This window comes from Coloeus monedula, assembly GCF_965178545.1.
Source record: "Coloeus monedula genome assembly, chromosome: 1".
In the NCBI taxonomy this organism is placed as follows: domain Eukaryota; kingdom Metazoa; phylum Chordata; class Aves; order Passeriformes; family Corvidae; genus Coloeus; species Coloeus monedula.
Genome location: NC_138781.1, coordinates 43,687,553 through 43,709,107, shown reverse-complemented (window position 1 = coordinate 43,709,107; position 21,555 = coordinate 43,687,553). Strand labels below are relative to the sequence as shown.

General features: G+C 39.3%; 2 protein-coding genes across 2 annotated transcripts in view; one reads left to right on the top strand and one right to left on the bottom strand.

Moving 5' to 3' along the window:
• The window catches only part of NEK11 (NIMA related kinase 11), a gene marked incomplete at both ends in the record, with an annotated part of 78,598 nt that extends 66,155 nt beyond the window's left edge, over positions 1-12,443 (bottom strand). The window contains 1 exon segment of the mRNA XM_082282732.1: positions 12,277-12,443. Coding sequence (XP_082138858.1) covers positions 12,277-12,443 — 167 coding nt within the window.
• Positions 12,444-16,039: 3,596 nt separating this feature from the next.
• On the top strand, positions 16,040-20,942 carry ASTE1 (asteroid homolog 1; the record flags this gene model as incomplete). Its single annotated transcript, XM_082289546.1, has 4 exons — positions 16,040-17,353; positions 18,948-19,158; positions 20,178-20,373; positions 20,626-20,942. The coding sequence occupies 4 exons, from the start codon at positions 16,040-16,042 to the stop codon at positions 20,918-20,920; spliced, it is 2,016 nt and encodes a 671-aa protein (XP_082145672.1). The 3' UTR covers positions 20,921-20,942.
• Positions 20,943-21,555: the final 613 nt, after the last annotated feature.

Here is a 21,555-nt window from a genome sequence, read left to right as displayed (position 1 = left end):
TTTGCCAAGATCTTCCTGATTAAAAGTTGAGAAAAGACAACACAACACATTCCATTTCAATTTACTTCACCAGTCACTGAAAAAGAGATCATAATTATTTTCTGAAGGAGATATCAAAGACTATTAGAGAATATAATGGTTTTTACTGAAACAAAGTGATGAATTTCCCCAAACTTTTGAATACATGAAAGGCAAGTTTCAGATTGAAGGGACACTTCCACAGTGCTTTTGGTAATTTCCCCATTCAATTGAGCATGGTTGTAACGCTACAGGAGTTAAACATGACAGTGATAAAACTACAATAATTCACATTATCTTAGGGGGAAAAAAAGCTGTGTTTCTTCATGAGAAAACTTTTTCCTAAATCTGAACAATCTGTTTCTGACTAGCAATGTATGAATTTTCATATAAACTTGCCTAATCCCCATCAGGAATTGTGATGAAAAAAACATGCTCTTTGATCTGTTTGCATCTCTGCAGACAAGCTTCATGGAATGCAGACAGGCAATACCTACTGCAATCTCCTCATCTTCAGCTGACGTGGGTCATTACTCCTTCCTTCATAAAAATCATGTCACAGAACTGACAAACAGGATGAGTCCTTGTTAAAGACCACTTAATACAAGTTTCTTGTATACCCAAGACAGCAATAAAAGCCTGATGTTTTGATGTGCAGGGATAGCTTGTCAGCTTAGTCACTCAGTGATCTTAATGCTGTCATCAGCTGTCAGACAAGATGACAGGTGTTTTTCATATTTAAATTAATTCCCAGAAGAAGAAATAAGAAAATATACTTTTTGTAAATAAGGCATTGGTTTTCTGCAACACAATTCTAATTCATACCCACAGCTGGAAGATGTTTGCTTCTAGAAAGAAAACTTTTGTATGCAATCAAGATCAGGAACATCTGCATGTCTCTGGTATATGTGTGTACTGTGTCTGTATGTAGATAAGGTTTGATTTTACTGCATTAAATATGAAAAACGTAACTAGACTTCACACTTTCTGCAAAGCTTTTGATAATATCTTAGCAAATACACTTAAAAATTCAAACTATGTACTAAAAAAACCTCTGTGTTAACTAAGTATTGACAAAAGTTATGTCAGATTCTCAGAAGCCTCACAGAGAAAACAGAGAAGTCTCCAGATCTGAAGTGGCTCTTTTCTGTTAACTTTAGAAGAAAAACAAGGAAGATAAAAGTCTTTGGCCTAGATAGAAATTCATCTATAGAAATTAACTATACTTTTCAATACATAAAACACCTAAAGAGTGCTTAAATTCACCCTACCCTATTTCAGTATTTACACAAGTAAATTCTATCCAAACAGGCAGCTAAAATAGGCACATTCTGTGATTTATACAGTTCCTAAGATAACTCAAATTTGGCATCCCTGGGGATGTCAAATAGGCTGATAGACCCACAAATAAAAGGTTAGTAATGATAAGAAAACAACAAACCTTTCTTAGCTAAACCATGCTGACTGCATCTCCTCTCTACCAATAAAATCCAGCTCTACATTTTGAAGGAGACAAAGTGTTTCTGTTTCTATGATCCAACCTGCATTTTATGGTTAGCTTATAATAAAGAATGACCCATCATTGCTCATAATTCAGACATGGTACTTGCAGATCATCTGCTGAAAATCTGCCTGCATTGTGTTACTTAACTAATTTTTGTAAACTGAATTATTTTAAACAAACCTTTTGAAGAGCATTACATGAATGTTTATTCTGGATATTGGGAATAATAGCCTCTCTTGTTAAGATTTTATCAAGACTCCATCTGGAGTATACAGATCCACCTGAAAGTCAAGTTTTCTCAAAAAATCTGCCTCTGTATTTTCTGCTACTTAGGTTCAAGTATTAAGCGGGATTTAAAAGGTCTAAAGCTGTTTGCATGAACTAATAAATCTCAGATTTACTGTATGAACAGAGAAAATAGAGATCTAGGTGGCAATACGGAAAACCAGGTAAACCCACTAAAATGTGGATATCTTCCAAATACAATACTTAACTACCCCTTCTGATATAATGCTGAATGAGATATGCTAATTTAAATTTAAATATTATTATAGATTTCACTTAGTGTAAAATACAGACACATAAGCAGATCATAGAATTGTTTAGATTGGAAATGACCTTTAAGATCATCAAATCCAACCACAAACCTCACACTGCCAAGTCCACCACTAGACCATGTATCTAAAGATAAAATGTCAATGAACACACAATTAGAAAACCTTATTATAGAAGTGCTAGCAGATATCTTAAATACAGAACAGCAGCCTCCAGATTTTAACTGTGTGGAAAAGAACTTCAGCCTTGCATTCAATCAATAATAGAAACACACTTCGAATTTTATCTTGAACTGACGACAACTGAAAGAGTCTTGTAGTGAAAGCATTCATATTTGAAGAGTGAAAAAATCCAACTGTCACCATGTACATCCACCCTGGAGGAAGCTGGGTCTGGGATAGGTAACAACATCCATCCCTTCAGGGTTGGAAAATGACACGAGAGATGAGCCCACTCCCCAAAATACAGAAAGCAACATCCCAGCCTCCACAGGCTCAACCGGCCCACACCCCTTCCCTGGGAATGCTTTCTCTGGAACACCTTCTGATTTTCATTAGCAAAATCTTGCTGGCTTGTGTTGTCACACTTTGAAAAGCAGCCAAGTTGGTACATTGGGTCTGAAAGCACAATAACAGGTAGCAAGGGGGGCTAAAGAGAGCGAGACTCAAAGCAAGAGAAAAACAAACATGAAGTGGAACCCTCCAGAATATGGGCACGCAGAGGGAATCCCTTTTTGAGCTTTACTAATGACTGACAATACACCAGAGCAGTGTTTATCTCAGTCTATTTGCAGTGATCTAAAATTGAATGTTTTACAACCCATCTGGTATTTGTTTACATCGGTGACATACTTTGCTGTTATATAATTTGGTTTATTGGATCAGATGCAATTCTTAAAAGGCAGTATTTCTCAAAATGCATTCTGCTTATTGAATAAACTGCAACATGAATTATTGTCTAGGTACATTTGCTTGCTGAGAAGGAAGTAAAAGAACTCTTTAATGTCAAGAATAAATAGGTCTGATAAAATAGCAGAAAAATTGTGATCTGGGAATATATTATCAAAATTTGAAGTTTTTAATTAAACTCAAACTTCATTTTACACAGGCAGGTTTTCAGTTAACTGCAGTTAATTAAAATTTCATTTAGGTTTTGAGTTGCCAATATGGAGAGTTGTAACCCATAACCCATAACCATGTGCTGTATTTCTACCCATGCTGACCTTTGTAGGACTATCACTTCACCCTGATAACTCCTCAGTACAAGGATCAGGTGCAATTCTGTAAAAATGCATCACCTCTTACTGGGTCTGTAACTGGATCTGAAACTGGTCACAAACAATAAAATTAAAGGAGTGCCTGTCTAATTAGTGATGCCTTCTATTCATCAAATGGCAAGCAGAGAAGGTACAGCACTTCAAATGGGGACCAAAATGAAGAAGATGTGACAACCTTCATGCAGAAAGTTTGTACAAAGCTCCTGCACTATGGAAACGGTCTGGGAAATTTGGTAACAAAGGCACCTACAGACAAGGTAAAGTCACCCACCATTACTGCTCCTTCTTTCCTGCAGTTTACAGCTTAGCAACAAAAATTCAGATAGCCATTCTTTACATTTTATCCATCATATTTGGAACATCAATGTCTGCATGGTCAGATAATTTAAAGACATTCATCTATCTGTTAGAGAAAGAGGAAGCTGGTGCAACCATGAAATACAAAAAGTCAGCATACACAAATCAGTCCTACCTAGAAGAATACTTGGGTTTATCTAAGGAAAGAGACACAGTAAATTAAGAGCACTTGATTTCTGTGGGAAAATCAAGAGGATTACCACACTTCCAGTGAAAAGCAAACAGTGAATGCTGTTTGGTATTCCTCCTTACATACACAAACTTACTCACTATCCAAAGCATTTCAGACCCAAGTAGGACTATGTAACTTCTAAAATCAAATCTTGGGTTCCCACGCCCACTACGAATTTATTAGTCAAGCCATAACCCCTTTTCAATCCTAAGTATCGCTGCACAGCTTCTTAAATCAAATACTGCACTTTTTTCATCATCCCCCTGGACATTATTGACTTACTAGTAATGCCAGAACAGTTATCAGCAACTTGTTTTTTCTGTTCTCCAAACAACTTATTCACACTGTTCATGAACATTCACAGACACTGAGAACTAATCCCTGAGCTAATCACTATGAATTCAATCGCTATATGAGCACTGTAATATCGGCAGATGGATTAAATATAATTTCATTTTCTGAATAACCACTTTAACTAATTTAACCTTGCTTTAATGTCTTTGAATGGCGATGAGATTTCTTAAATTTGCAAGTGAAATGGATGATTCACTTTCCATTTCCATCAGCAAGTCACAATTATAGCACTTACAAATATTTTTCAAGATGCCAAACTTTCAAATGCTCTAACATATGCACTAACACTGAACAGGGCAGCTCACAGTGAAAACAGTTTATGGTTATTTGAAAATTATCAGTTCCTAATTAGTACCCCAAAAAAAGTAGAATATATTTTCTGGAACATGAAAAAGAATACTGTTGAAATAAGTTAGCTTTAAGGAAAACAGTTTGTATCATTTTCCTCTGCACTGAGCAAACTCTAGTATATACAAAGGGGCATCATTTAAATAAATTTGGTCAGCCACATGTGCCAACTTTGGAAAAAATCAGTAATTATAAAGCAAAGCAGAGCAATTGTGTTATCTTCCACAGAATTGAACAAGTGATTAAATGAAATTATTTATTTAGATATTAACATGCATTTATTGTGAATAATTCTTTGGGATATTTTGGGTTGCCATCTACATTGATTAAAAATGACAGAATAAAAGTAAGCATTGATTAATAAAGGATGAATTTTCCTCTAAAGACATATTTTTGAAATTAGAACCTTTTTCCTAGAGAGAAATGGAAAAATAAAATCATAAATACGTTTATAGTCTACTCATATGTTTCAGCTCTAAATCAAATACTAATAGACTGTGATTGAAGTGAAGAAATTTGTGTCTTAACAGGAAAATTACTAAAAATTGTTATGAGATACTGACTAATACCTGTGTACTTATATTTAGCAATGCCTTGTGGTTTCATGTTGCATTATCCCCCTCTACTGTTCATCCAACCTTTTTCCTACAGCCCAGTCTTGCTTAAGAATGCAATGAAGCATCGTGCTGCCCCTAGCCTAAATGGGATTTTTGAGGAATATGACAAAGACTAAATAATTTGTTTATTCTCTGTATCTTTGAAGACTTCCATCAAAAAACGAATCTTCTAAACCAGGCATTTCTCCATTGTGATTTCATTACACAGACTTAATATACTTTACAGCTAACTGCTCTCTGCTAATTAACATTCCCTTTCAAACAAGAGGAGACACCATTACAGAACTAAAGACTGAATGCAGCATTTTGTCTTCAAGCTTTTTAATACGATTAAGCATCTCATAATTACCATGTTATAACTCTTCTACCTGCAGCCTTGGGCTAGAGCATCTACCAAAAAGAAAATTCCTTCTGTAGGAATTAGTTTGAATTTTTAATTTAATTGCAATTTGAAATTTTGAAGAAAGACCTTCATATCACCTGATCTTTGAAATTTTGAAGAAAGACCTTCATATCACCTGATCTATATTCATCAGTTCATAGAAAACAGACTATTTTGAACAAGAGTTGTGAAAGGAAACCAGATGTATTAAAAGTTGCAATAAGAATGCATTCCAAAGAAATTCAACTAAAACACTTGTTAATGACAAATTTAATTGGTTCTCTTCTGAATTTAAATATATTTGTAAGCAGAATTATTCACTGTTGCAAGGATATTTATGTCAACAGTATTGTCTCTTCAGTGGAATTAACTCCCAAAAGTAATTTAAACAGTAATTGCTGCAACTTTAATGAGAAAATTCACTCTCCCTACATGTCTCTTTCCTTCAGGAATCTCCTTCAGTGTTTATTTCTGATATGCATTCAAGTATCTACGATACTAAAAAAAAAAAAAAAAAAGAAAGGAGTGTAGAAAAAGATAAAAGCATGGTTTATGGTTTATAACTTTACAAAAGCATGTTACTAAAATAGTCTATAATCAAAGGCAATGGGAATCAAGCAATGCTGAGGAAATTAATTGCATATAACATCCATTGTTAGATAAAAATCGTTTAATACTTTTAAGCCCTCCTGAGTGTGATACTCTGCTCTTAACAATCAGTGAAACACATGCAATTAAAAAATTAAGCAACTACCCAGCAACATTGAAAAATTGTTTCAGAACACGTGAAGGGCACACTGTGGATGTAAGAGAACCAACAACTAGGAATTACAGTTACTAGTAAGTCACACAAGCACAACAACAAAATAAAACAAAACAAAACAGAAAAAAAAGATAGGGAAAAACATTGTCCAGCAAATCCAGAATTTATTCCACTCACTGCAGCATTTTTCTCATTACAATGTACTGAATGCAACAAATAAGTGGAGGCTTACTCCGCATGGAAGAAGTTCAAACCACCCTGATGCAGACTTAAGAGGAAACACCTTGCCAACACGGGTAGCCCATAAGAAGATACAGTAGACAGGCATATTCAAGTATTTCAAACACCTACAGTATCTTTGAGGCAGGTGGCCACAGTTCAACCTAAAGTAATAATACTGCACCTCTCCCCATTTTCTTACTAAGGCTAGCTTACAAATGCATGAAAACTAAACATCAATTTCAGCAAAATGAGACAGAAGTGATCTCAAGGTATTTGCTTAATTACAAAATCATCAAATTCTGTCTCCCCTGGGCACCTCAAAGAAAGGTAATTCACCAGTAATGCCTTAAGTACAGATCTCCACCCAATGTTGGAAACGTTACTCGTAAACAATTCTCAAAACAATGAACTCAGCCACCAGCACTGCTCACTGCCTGCACGTCTAATCAGAATGTGATGAGTGCTGCAGCACGGAGCTCCTGGGAGCTTGGCTCTGTGGGGGATGAGATTTATTGTAAAACCAAGCAGTATTTCCTTTAAGGCGTGCTGCCTCCCACTTACACACGTTAAAGACCTAGTTAGAATCCTCCCCGGTCAAATGGACAAATCCCAGTGAAAATGAGAAAGTAGGCTACTTAGTTTAAGAAAGGTGTATCAAAAGGGGAGCAGTAAAAAAAGAAAAAAGAAAAACCAATAACAATACCACCAGAGCTGATAAAGGTGACTTAGGAGATGTAAAAGTTGTATCAGACATCGCTGTGGAGGGTTTCACAGACACCTGTGTTACACAAGCCGAATGAAGGGTCTTGACCTGTTCCAGTGTGGATCTTTTGATTCCAAAGAAGACACAGAATGCTGAGGTTTATGCTTTTGATTATGAGGTAACTAGAAATTTTAATACAGTAATTGCCTGTGCAAAGGACTGCAGCATGGCTGTGACTTTAAATTGCCAAATCCATCACCAGCATGGGCAGGGTAAAATCTTACATCTCTGCTCCAATGCCAAGCTACCCTGCAGCCCCTACTAGAGCCTTATCCAACATAGGAACTTCCTAAACTTTCTTACATTGAGCTGGAGGAACCCGACTGTGACATGCTGGGCTGCAGGAAAAGCTGGGCACTGACAGGGATGCAGGAGGTAGAGACTAAAGCACCTTCCCACATGGTCTGCAGTGAAATCTGCTTTGGGTGAACCCGAGGTTATCAAATTTGTCTTTGAATCAGGATCATATTGGCCTGCACTAGAAACTATCTGAAACCATTGTGGCCATAGCTGGGACTGCCTGCTAAAACTTAAAGCAAAACATTCACAGTTTCACTCCCTGGCAACCTCCACTGCAGGTGTACTCTTAACTGAAGCATGAGAGCATCAGCCACTCTCACAGAGGCTTCAGCAAGGAAATTGCTTAGACACTTAGCTCTAGGCCTTGAATTCTGTAACACTGCTCACAGAATACAAAAGTCATGCTTGGCCACTCAAGTGGAAAGCTCATGAAGGCTCACTTCTCAAACTGTTATCACTAAATCCACAAGGTATGCTTTCATGGTCTCTTATTTGGGCCAAGCATGACCGTACTCCTCAGCAAGCATGGCAGTTCTGCTGACACACACGGTAGCTGTGTGTCACGAAGCACCATGAAGCAGAGGCACACACAGCTGAACCAAGCCAAAAATGGTTCTTTAAGAAAAACTTAAAAGTAAGCTACAATCAGGAAGGTCCTACAGGAAATGCACTTTTGATCAGTTTTCAAGCAGATAATAAATATCTGTTCACAAATCTAAAATGTCCTAATAAATTCCAGTTTTAATTTCTAGTAATTATTATAAAATGAAGGAGAAGAATAAAGGAAAGCAATGTAATTAGATGAATGTGCAGGGAGTAATTTGTTACTGTTTTGATCAATTCAGCATCAAATGACCATTCGCTTGGAATTCCTTCAGAGAAGCAGAGAGGCAGCAAACACAGGGATTTGACAACACAGCAATCTGCTGATGGTCACTTGGATATTCATAAGTTACAAATCTCTTCCACCTTTAGATTTTATATCATTTGTTATAAGAAGTCATAAATAATTGAAAGTCACATGATAAATTATTCAGCTAAGCACACAGTTTCCAAGGAATCCTAGCATGAGTCTGGATTAAAGCTATAATGCAAGTCAGATGCAGAAGTTGAGCTGACACCCCACAGCTACCACACAGTGGAGTGGCCCAGGGAGTTTGGCACTCGGCAGCATGTCCTTTCCACCACAGGGACACGTAAATGCCTTGTGAATATTTATGAACTGCAAGTCCCTATTGCCTACTGTGTACTTCAGCTGCTTGCCCATACATGGTTATGAATCAGTGACACTTAACCCAGAGCTTCCCTTGGCACAATAGATTAGGACATTAATTTTCTTTAAGTGATGGCACTGTCCTTCAAGACTACTGCTGAACTTCAATCTCTCCGGTAAAAGACTTTGTCTTCAACCATAATTACCTGTTATAATTAACTCATAATATACTCATGGGGACTAGCATAGAAGTGACCACAAGAATACTATTTAGTTGTAAAAATGCTGGTACAATCCTGCTACTTTCTTTATACAAACCAAGTTTTCTGGTTTGGGTAGCTTTAGGTCCATAATGTGCAGGAACAAATAAATATCAAATAACCCACAAACCAAGACATTCTGTGTAAACTGGAACTAAGAATCTTGCTTTGTACAGATGTATCTCTTGTGCTTAACTGACTTTAGGGTCTAAGATTTAAATTCTGATTCTAGTTTCTTCCAAAAGAAGGGGGGAAATTGATAATCTCTCTCCTGTATAGATGGTTTAGTACATGAGAAACTTTGCTTATAGTGAAGAACATCCCAGATTCTGACCTTTCTCTCTATGAGGGCATTCTTTTTTTCTCTACTCTGCTGCTTTCATGTAAATTGCAGGGACTTCTATCTGAGTTATTTAACTCTGTCATACTCGATGAGAATCATCCAACAAAAATTCTTGCACCAGAAAATACAGTTTACAAAAAAAATACAGTTAGAAAGTTAAAGCAACAGGCAAGGAATGTATCATACAACGCAAGACTCAAGAGGGAGTTAGAGTAAGGGACCTACATATGCTACTACACTTGTGGTACTTCATAACCTTATTGTTTATAGAGCATGCAGGTCAACCATATGATACTGATCTAGTATGATCTCAGAAAGTCAGTAATCCTGATCCCATCCATACAAAGAACTGGAGAGGAGCATGAAGCTGGCATGTACCTCTTAGAGAAGCAGGCACTGCTAGCCTGAGCAGCCCTGAGAGTTTTACGTGAAATAAGTCTGTTAATTTGAGGTATGCCCCAAATAATCAACTCTCTCTCCTTCCCAGCTAAAGCAACTCTGTGTACAACACTTCACTCACAATAGGTATGATCCTTGAGAGGTAACAAAATACAAGGCACAACCTAAAACTGTTTCTAGAATCATACAAAAGTTTTGCTAGAAATTACATGATAACCACTGTTAGTCTCTGCAATAACTCATTCTGTAGACATTGTACTAATGGAAAATCGAAAAAGATATCCCTGAACAGCTTCTGTATCAATATGTCACTTTTCTTGGGAATTTGTATTTCTATGATTTATTCCTATGCTCTTTCAGAGTGCTTCAGACTATAGCAATTTTCAGGAAATTATCTGTGTCTGAGTTTACACTGTACATAATATTTCTCTCAGCATGTTCTAGATCATCTCTGAAACTATAAAAATAGAATTCTAATTCTGCTGAGGTCACAGTTGTGTTGTTTGTGGGGTTTTTTTCCACTGAAGTGCCTTCAGAGCTGTATTAAGATAATTCTTTTTAAAAAGTAAGAATCATAACCACGTAAATTTTCATTAAAAAGTATATATAACATAAGCAGCAACCCATAGGGTTCCATATGAGATTATCTGAAAGTAGCACTGAGTATGTGACTTCTAGCATATTTTACCACCTTAAGAAACCAGCATTTCTAAATCCTACCATTATGCTACCATTCTATACCACTCTATACCATTATGCTACCTGTGTTTTTGTGCTCAACTGGGACAGTATTTTTGTCATCCATTAGTATATAAGAGGTAGAAATCTGGGGGGATCCCCTCGTTAATTCATGCTTGAGGTATGGAAGGAATGAACTGTGATAGACGAGCACCCCCTCGTGATGGAAGGCTTAAATACAGCACTGCACATCTTACAGCACTTGGACTGGTTAAATACTGGTGTGTTTTTATTGTACTGTGGTCACAAAAAGAGACTGATAAAAAAATTTAAAATAAAACCAAAAATATGTCATTTGATAGTCAGTCTCTGTCCTGAAGACAGCAGAGGACACACGCAGGCTCTACCCTAACAAAATGCAGGCATGAAATGCTGCAGGCAGTGAATGGTTGTTCAAGGCAGTCACTCAAAATTCTCAATAAAAAAATAAAAATAGCCACGTAAAAGCTTAAGGCATGTTCCTTGTTTTTGACGTTTGGCAGGTTGTGCTATAGCAGCAACTGTGTGAAGACCCACATTTCACTATACTGGTAATATTCTAAGAATGAGTTCGGTAACAGCTGATTCTGAAGTGTCTTAGAAGCTCAGGTAGTTCCTGTCACCCCATTTGCATGATAGACTATCTTAACATTAAAAAAAAAAGAAAAATATTGTTTATTGATTTAAACAAAGTATTTCATTAAAGAACTTTTTTTTAAGAAAAGTGTTGCTAAGGCTATGAGAGAGCCAAAACCCTTTAAGCCATGTGAAAAAAGCTAAGAGCTTAGTGGACCCTAACCTTAATCTAAGGAGATGAAAAGATGTAAATTGATATAGAAGGAAAACAATTGACAGATTTATGCCTTGGCTGCACACTTATTAAAGCAATATTGCCTATAATGCATGGCCGTAAGTAGCAAAAGTGAGGCACAAATGAATCAGAAAAAGCTCCTTAATCATCTAAGTGCTCATTAATGTGTCTACCAAAAAGGACCAATAGACTCCCCTATTTAAAGGAATTATGTATTTCTGGCTGAAGGGCATATTGATTAAATGTGAGCCTTACTTTTTTTTTTTTTTTTTTAATAAAACAAAGATTTTTCTAGTTAAATTTCATGTGGTGTAAGTATCGAGGTAGACGAACACAGTTCTACAAACAGGAAGTCCAGCCACAAACCCAACATCAAACCCACATACAGGAATGTGAACACTCTGAAAATGATTTTTTGTCATTATGGCTTCAGATTCCCAAAGGATTTATCTATAAAACTGATAAGACTTGTCCAAATTCAGGCAGGTTAAAAAAAAAAAACAAATCAAGATTTGCTGGCAATTAAAAAAAAATCAAACCTTCTTCCAGTTAGGTATACAGCAAATGAAAAGGTGTTTACTGGAATTTCTGTAACTCTTCCTTTTCAGGTTTTATTTAGACAACTCATGTATAAAAAATAGGTTATCAAATACTGTACAGTTTCTTTTGAGATCTCTACAACAATCTGAGTCCTTACAGTAACACAGAATCAATTCCTGAAGGCATCCAATTGTGTTATCAAAAAAAGTCTGCTTCTATCTTACATTGTCACTGAAGCTAGGCAGTTAAGGCTGCAACATAACACCAACTGAGAGATGAGACACAAATACAAAGAAAATATCTACAATGCAAGAAATATGTTCCCAACATTTTTATTTAAAGCGTGTGAAGGGTTTACTTACAATTCTTCTCGTTTTGCTTTTCTGTCATTAACCAAGTACACACTTCCAAAGCTTCCATTGCCAAGTTTCCTCTGAATAGTGTATCTTCTTGCAATCACAGCATCTGAGCAAGCAGAATTAAATCTGCCAACAGTGACATGCTTAGCAGTTTCTTGAAATTTCAGCATTTCTCTGTGCAACAAAAACTACACAAATTTCTCTGGGATGTAGCTTTCAAATCCTTTTATTCTTCCATGGCTGTTCACAGAAATCACTTGAAACAGAAAAATATTGATTTGTCAATGTATTGCTCTTATTAAACTTTTCATTTAATTCTGTGGCAGTGTTTACAGTACCCAGCTTGCAGCAAACACAAATTAAGTCGAATCATTAGCTGCTAAACTGCGGGACAGAAGACTTGATAAACAAACTTCAGATAATGTAGATGTGACATAGTCAGTCTTCCTCTAAATCAGCCTTAAATTAATTCTCTGAACTGATAGCACAGTTCCCCCAGATATGGCACTCTTCCTCACCACCTGTCTTTATACCACCACAGTACCTGACACCAAAAATATCTGCATGTCAGGACACAAGTTTCAAGATTTTTGTATATATTGAAGCATAACCTCCACCCATAATTTGAATTCTCTCCCATCAACAACTACAAAGCTGTTTTCTCTGCTCTTTCATTTACCCCTCAGATTTCACCATCTGTTCCAGTGCTGACCTCACAGCCTCTCTGTGACTCACTACTAGTATCTTCTGAAAATTAGTTTCACGGAAAAACTGCAAGACTTTCAATAAAACCCAACTCTTCCAAAACTTCATTTCTCCTTCACTGAGTCCTTTCATGACTCACCTTTCCAACCTTTCCAACAATTTATATTTGGTTTAGAATTCTTGCCTAACAGAGGTCTTAATTCTGCAAACATAAGGACTGCAAAGGCCAAGCTCTAGCATTTCTATGTTTTTCAATAGCTCAACATGAGTATAGAGTAACTTTGTTTACTCAACCTTCCTCATTCCAAATGAAAAAGGGTAGGTGTTTCACTGCACATAATAAAACAATATTGCTTTCATTACCTTGTCTTTATATAATGCTATGTGCACATTTTGCTTGAAGAGCCTTCGGAGCAAGTAAAGGTCCTGCAAGATCAGTGCTACTACTGCTACCATCCCTCGGCACTGCAGAGCAGCGGGCCCACACTGGCCTTGCTCACCACACCATTTCAAGGTCAAGGCAAGCACACAAACAGGATTTTTCTTGTGGTGGTTGTGGTTTTGGGAGAGCAAAGACAAACTGCCTAATTTTAAAAGCTGTACAACTTTGGATTCCAAGTCACTGGATTCTCTTCCAAATGAATGCAGAGCCTAAATTAAGATTACAGATTTGTATCTTGCAACAACAAACTCCGTGTGTGTGTGTGTGTGTGTGTGTATAGGCACAAGAACCTATTTTAATACCCATCAACTGAGCTGCTGTCACACTGTACCAAAAAGCCTGACATTGCACTGCCATCATGTTATGAAACACAGATAAACTTTAATTACTACAGGACATCTTAAATCCTGCAAGTTTTTTAACCTAAAGGACTCCTAATGCTGTTCCTTTATTCTCTTCCAGTAATACTGACAAAAATTTTGAAATGCAAATGCTAAGGAAAGAATGTCAGCTAGAAAATTATTTCTCTGTAACTCCAAATCTGTCTGAAGGAGCCTAAAAGGATCATGCTGAGGTGTGGAGGAGGGGAGGGCAGAAAGATGAACTCCATAAAATATTATATTGCCAATTCTAGAAAGTTTACATAATTTTCATTTACTGTTCTATTCTCCTAATTGCTGTTTTATGCATACCTTCATAAATTCCTTTAGAAAAAACTACACTTAGAAAACCTGCTGAGCTATCTATACCCTCTTCTTCTTTCTGAGGTCACTTAACACAGCTCACATCTTCATACTTACTTGGGCCTAGGAATGTATGACAATCCTTCACACACAAAACCATGCTTAAGATCAAGAAGCTGAGTTTAATTTCTGTGCTTTATTTCTAATAATGCCTCTCACCTCTTACTCCCTATGCTTCAAATACCCTCTCTATATAATAAGAGTAATAATTATCATGGAACTTAGTGAAATGCTTTAGTATCTACTGCTGAATAGTAATAGAAGGCAGGGGCCAGTGATTGCCATTGTGGCATCACAGGTGCATTTTAATGGCACAGAAGAGGTGGAATGTTGAGCACTGCACCTGAGAGAAATGCCCCGTAAGAGCCAATAGGCCTTAAAGACTGATTCAGCCATAAGACTGATGGATTCTTCAAGAAGTATATGAACCTCTCCTACCTCACTCAAACCCTTAGCCCAACACCCCCGTGTTCCTTTCCTGCCAGTGTCCATCTCCCACTGAGCAAGTATTTCCCAAGCAGCAACATCAATTGCTTCTTTAAAGTTCAGAACAACTAGAGGTAACATAAAGCAGTCAAGTCTCCAGCTCTCTTTTCCTAAAAAAAAATCTCTGTGTACCCTATCCAGTAACTTTGGTAAAGAGTTTCCTTTGTCCCATCCACCATTCCCAAGTCCCATCCCAGAGCCAGGCAGACTGTTGATGCCAAGCAAACTAATGCAATTACATTGTCTGGATCACTTTTTAAAAAATATTTTCTTCCTCGGCTAGAGTTAGATCTTCCCTTTTGTGTTGCAAACTAAAGGAAAGTTGCTGGCTCATAGTTCCACTTACCCATGCTAAGCACAAACCATCTCAACTCCTTCCCTGGCCTTTCTTAGTTTCTGTAAGATTAACCTTCATGTTTCTTTAGCAACAGCTAACATACTCTGACACTTTCTGCTTCCAAGCTAACCACTTCTTTGCCAATCAAGACCATTTTCCAAATCTTTTAGGTTTTCTTTTTATTCCTTAAGAACGTTTGCCACCCTCCACTCACTGCAACACAAATTCCAAAGTCTTTATATTTAAACTCTAAATAGCCTCAGTATTTACTACCTTGATTTTTTTCCTGCCGATGACTTCACTGGCCTGCTCCTTTAAGTGTTTTGAAAATTCAAAAAATGACATTTTCCTTGATTTTTGCCTTCATGAAAAAAAAAAAAATTAACTTTTTAACACTGTCTCCATTATTATTTTCTGCAACATCTTTATAAACTTACCCAAGGGCAAGTTTATTTCATCATTTCACTTAGCTCAGTTTTTTAGTGCTCCTAGAGCAATGACAGCTAAGATTTCATTATTAGTGCCGGTAGCAAAGGAGTTTGAGGATGGTGGTAAAACGGGGTCAAATGTACTCGACTATTATATTTAGTATCTCCCTGACGCACATTCGGGAAGCCGAGATTCCCCTGGATAATCTCAGGGATGTTATTACCTCGTTACAAGACTGTAAGACCCAAAACACAAGTTAGCACCCAGATACCCTCACAGCAAGGGGCGAGGGCGGGGTCCGCGTTCCTCACTCCCGCGGCACAGGCGGGACTCCCCGGGAGCCGGCGGTGCCCCACGTCCTCGCCGCTTCCTGCCGCTCCAGCGCCCGTTCCGCCGGCGGGGACTGTGGCGCCTCAGGGTCCCGCGTGTCCCCCCGGGACGGCGCTGGCAGAGCGGGAGCGGCCAAGGGCTCGCAGCGCTCCCGGCACGGACCGCGCTGTTCGCGGCCCCGTCTCCAGGAGACGGCGCGCGCGCGCCGGAGCGCCGGCGGGCGGGAGGAGCCAAGGGAAGCGGATCCGGGATCGGAGGGCTCCGCGTGTCGCTGCTAGCGCTGCTTCCGGTGCCATGGGCGTCCAGGGGCTGACGGGCTTCGTGGAGGAGCGAGGGGTGTTCTTCACCGAGCTGCGGGTGCGGGACACCAAGCTGGTCATCGACGGCAGCAGCCTCTACCACCGCCTCTGCTTCGCCCCCGACGCCGACTTCCGACGCGGCGGCGACTACGGCGCCTTCGCCGCGGCCGTGCGCGACTTCTTCGGCGTCCTGCAGGCTTGCGCCATCGCGCCCTTCGTGGTGCTGGACGGCGGGCGCGGCGCCGAGGACAGGAAGCTGCCCACGCTGCGGGGCCGCGCTGCCGAGCAGCTGCGGGCGGCCCACGGGCTGTCCCGCGGCGCCGGCGGCTGCCTGGTGCCGCTGCTGACCCGCGAGGCCTTCGTGCAGGCGCTGGGCCGGCTCGGCGTGCCCTTCGTGCAGTGCTTCGCCGAGGCCGACCGGGAGATCGCCGGGCTGGCCAACCGCTGGGGCTGCCCCGTCCTCTCACTCGACAGCGACTTCTGCGTGTTCGACCTGGAGGGCGGCTACTGCCCGCTGTCCCACTTCCAGTGGCAGAGCGTGCGCGCCGCCGCCGGGCCGCAGGGATGCTACGTGCCCGCGCGCTGCTTCTCCGCGGAGAGGTTCTGCAGGCACTTCGGGCACCTGAGCAAGGGCCTGCTCCCGCTCTTTGCCGTCATGAACGGGAACGACTACATCGGCCTGGAAGCGCTGGAGGCGTTCTTCAGCAAGGTGCGCCTGCCGCGGGGCTGCGCGGCAGGGAAGGGCGGGAAGCACCTCCGCCTCCAGGGACTGCTGAACTGGCTGGCTCAGTTCGCGGAGCCCGCCGAGGCCGTCGACAATGTGCTGAAATACCTTAAGAAACACCAGAGAGAAGAAATACGGGAGCTTCTGTGCACTTCGATGGAAGATTATGCTCCGTCTGACGTGAATCTGGAGGACTTCTTTCAGAATGGGAGCTATGAATGCGAGGCTGCCAGGAAAGCAGACGTACCAGAGTGGGTACTTGATGCTTTTGCAAAAGGTAAGCTGGCCCCATTCATCGTCAACGCCCTGATACTTAGAAGTACCTTCCTCCGCGTTCAGGTGGAGAACATGCAGAGACCCAGTGCTCACAGCACAGCTTTGCCCATCCGACAAGTTATCTATGGACTGCTTCTGAGAGTATCTCACAGTACTGAAGATGCTTCTTCAAGTAAGCAGACCAACGAGCTGCCCATTGTATGTGAATTTGACAGATGCCAAAAGACAGTTAAAAAAACGTTTGTTCAAGCAGCAAGCCTACCTCCAGATTTTTGTGATGATCGTTTTCCTTTGGACAAGTTAATGGAGGTAAATGGTTGTCACGACAGATCACAGTTAACAGTGTTTCACGAGTGACACAAAAATAGTTGGGACTCACGTTTGTCAGCTGGCCGCTAAATGTGATGTCTGAACTAAGCCGCCTCAGTAAGTAACTACCTAATACAGAGGTACCTGTGATATTTAAGAAGCTACATCAGGTTGTCTTCGTTTCCTTTCCTTCCTGCCCCCCTCCAAGTGTACCAAGACAAATGATATGAGAAGTTGTAGTGTGCATATGCAATACTCCCTGCATTTTCCATTAGAAGCCCTTATTTCATCCTATGTATTTTGTTACACTTATATTTGCTTTTTATGGGAAGGAACTCAGTTTCATGTAATTTAGGAAAATCCAGTTTTAACACTACAAAACCTAATTTGTATTTCATCAAGCTGTGGAATGTTTCAAAGCAGTGTTCTGAAACAAAATCTAGCCTTTTTACTAGAAGTCATTATTTTGCATGTGAATGTTGCAGCTGCCCATCAGTTTTACCTGTCCCAAGTATGTTCCTGCTAACATGAACCTCTGCTGCTTGCCAGACAGAGCAGAACGGCACCTGAAAACCACAGGAAAGTTGCACTTGGTTACTTTCAGTCACCATTGTAGCACTTCTGTGAAAATTCTAATGATTAAGACTGTAACTCTTGCCATAATGGGAAGTTATCTCCCATTCTCGAAGATGCATAACTAAGGTTTTGTATGCAGTAATTTCTGCAACATCTAGAAATACAATCCGTGTCTTTTAATTCTGCATTTTTAAGGCATGTACTCTATCCATTCTGGCGTTCAGATCGACTGTTAACACATTTCTCTCTGTGGGCAGTGCTGAATGTTTTTTGCTGGTTGCTACTTTGTAAAGGAACCGAATCTATCACTGCTACACCCATTAAATGCTACAGATAGCTATGGGTCCAAAGTACAGGTTACTTTACATAGATTGTTGGTACACGCCTTTTAAACACTATGCAACACTTAAGAGTTTGAGAAATCATGTTTCAGGTTAAGAGACATTAATGACACCTTACTTCAAGCTTGGTGTGTGTGCTGTTTGTTTAATGAATTTGAGCTTCGCTACTACAGCAATTTTCCTTAGTAAATATATGGGAATTATCAATTGAACAAAAGGTTAGAAGAAGAAACAGTCTGCGTTTAAAGTGTTCTAGGCAAAACTGACTTCAGTTTCTCTTCTGCTATGGGGATGTCTGCCTAAGAGTAGGCAAAACAATCCTAATCAAGATTTACAAAGCACTCAAATGGCAGCTGAACAGCCTGCTGCAATTCTGCATGCATGAAGTTATGGACAAAGTTTACAACACCACTTTCTGGAAGTTAAATGGCACAGCAAAGAGGGAACATGTGCTAGGAATTAATTACTTTTATCTTTCTGCCTGATGTTTAACTGTGTCATTTTTAAAGTTTTAAGTAGTATTTAAAAAAAAAATTCCTGTTCAGAATATCTATGAAACTTAAATAATTTTTTATCAAAAACCTAAAGTGCTAACTAGTGTAACCAGGAACTTGCCTTTTAGAAATTGCTCACAACAAATCAAGTCTCTTACCTCCAATTTTTAAATTTATTTTCAGGTGCCCATGTCATGCCGTCAGATGCTTTTGTTGGAGACTCTGGGAGTGAAAATGAGTTTCTTAGAACCTATCCCAAGTCACTTAAAACTCCCTATTGCTGTAACATGTTACTGGATATGTTGTTCAGAACCAAAAGTTAAGCTGAACCAATTAAAGGCTCTCCTTCTAATGATAGTTTCTGGAGAACTGCAGAGGATAACTGATGATCCAGGTATGTCTCCAAGGAATAGAGTTTTAGGTATTCAGCGCCTACAAAAATCCAGACCATAATTCATTTTCCAACACTTATGGTGAGTTGTCCAAATTTCGAGAAATTAGGATTGATTTACAGTATATCCTGAGGTGTCATACTCATTGCATTGATATGCACAAAGAAAAAGTGCTAACCATCAATTTAACATTTTATATGGGTAAAACAGTACTTTTCCACCTTTTAAAATATTAATGTGCATTTATAAGTGGTTTCTTTACAAATGAAATATTAATTTAGATATAAAAGTTACAAAAAGTAACCTTAACACTCAAAAAACTACTATTGGAGCATTCCAGTATTTTTTTCTTACTGAGTTTTTCTAAAATAATTTGTACTTAAAAATGCTGAGTTGCCCAGGCACATTTTTTCTTTCATTTGAAAGTATTAAATAATCACAGAAATTGCTTCAGTAATATTTATACCTGTTAGGGTTATGGACATTTCCTCCAGGAGTCCTTCATTTGATGGCAAAGACGATGCATGCCAGGGTTATACAGTTTCTTCAGGTTCTGGTTTATAGAAACCAGACTGACAAGGTTTCCAAGTAGGTTTTAGTGAGATGGAAAGCTTGTTTGGATTTGATCACACAGAATCAATCAGGTTGGAAAAGACCTCTGAGATCACAAGTCCAACCCATGACTGAACAAACACCAACTGTGTCAACCAGACCATGGCACTGAGTGCCACATCCAGTCTTTCCTTAACATCTCCAGGAATGGTGACTCCACCACCTCCTTGGGCAGCCCATTCCAGTGTCTAATCACCCTTTCTGTGAAGGAATTCCTCCTAATGTCCAACCCAGACCTCCTCTGGTGCAACTTAAAGGCCATTTCTCCTTGTCCTATCGATTGTTACCTTGGGAGAAGAGACCACCCCACCTGGCTACACCCTCCTTTCACGGACTCTATAGATTGCAGGTATCTTTTGTACTGTTCACAGAACATTTATTTCCATGTTATTTTTTATTTATAACCTAGACTCCACAGTTCTACCTGCTGAAGATGACAGTGTTGCATATAACGAATTTCTAAAATGGAAGGAAAAGAAATTGCAGAATAACGACTTTGATTTAGATGCTGCACACAGTTTTTGCCAGTGGCAGTGCTGTCTTCAGATGGGGTTGTATCTCAACCAGCTACTTGGTACTCCTCTCTCTGAGCCAGACCTAAGTAGGTAAGTTTTTTCAGAGATCTGCTTTCCACACATTCCCAAGATGGAATGTGTTAAGATGTTTCATTTTCTCTGTCAAACTCCTTTGGCCAGTGCTACATTAGAACTCCCTTCTTTAAAGAAAAATACTCTTAGCATAGGTGTCCCTTAGGAGTTGACTGTTGGATACTGTATGTTTTTTTCATTAAGCAACATGGCTCTGTACCTGTCCTGTTGAGGTGCAATTCTAAATGCAGATTCTCTCCTTTTGAGCAGGCTTTACACTGGGACCCTTGTGCACAGATTGTATCAAGAGCTTAAATCAGCACCTCCAGTGGAAAATCTGTTTATTTTATCTCCAAAAATGTCTCAGCTTTATCTGATTTTGTTAAATACTGTGGAGTCAACTGTATCTCCAGACTTCTTTCAGAAGATGACCAAGACCAGATCAGAGTCCTGCAAAAAGAAGAAAGCATCTAATAAGAAAAAAACAGCCATCCGGTGTGCAATGCCAGAAACTCAGCATTTATGCAGTGCTAATAGGTTTGCATCACTGGAAGTGGATGACTGAAAGCATTATTCTTGGAATAACATCTAATGCCATGCTGATGAAAGAAGTATCATTAAAATATATGACTGTATTGGAATTTGCTCAACTATTTTCACACAAGTTCCTGATTCAATCTTTACCAAAAATCTTGCTTCAGGGGATTTTTTAAATTTACATTTTTGTAACTTATATTTGTATAAAAGAAATGCTGCGCAAAAGTTGTGGTGTTTTGTTTTTCTTTAGAGGTATCAGTCTAATTGAAAATGAGAGCAAAGTTGCTCACCATTATTTTCCTGAACATTCATACTTGATTCTGCCTCATCTCCCTGAACACTTTCCATTTAAAAAAAATCCAATTTTAAAGTTTATGTTTGAGGAAGACAGTGGTCACAGTCTAACAGTTGAGATTAAAATGGAAATTGACAATTTAAAAATACTGTAAAGTCAGTCTTTACTGGTAGAGTACTTACACTTGCAGGGAGAGGTAGCTTTACTCAGTGACAACTGAATAAGTTGTTCTTGCAGTATTATAGGTTCTGTTGATACTTGGGGAGAATTTCAGATTTTATTTCTCCCCCTTCCCCCTGTGATGTGTTTAAAGAAGGAGTGAGATGCACACACAAAGCTGTCACATGGGAGCAAGTTCCTACAGGTTT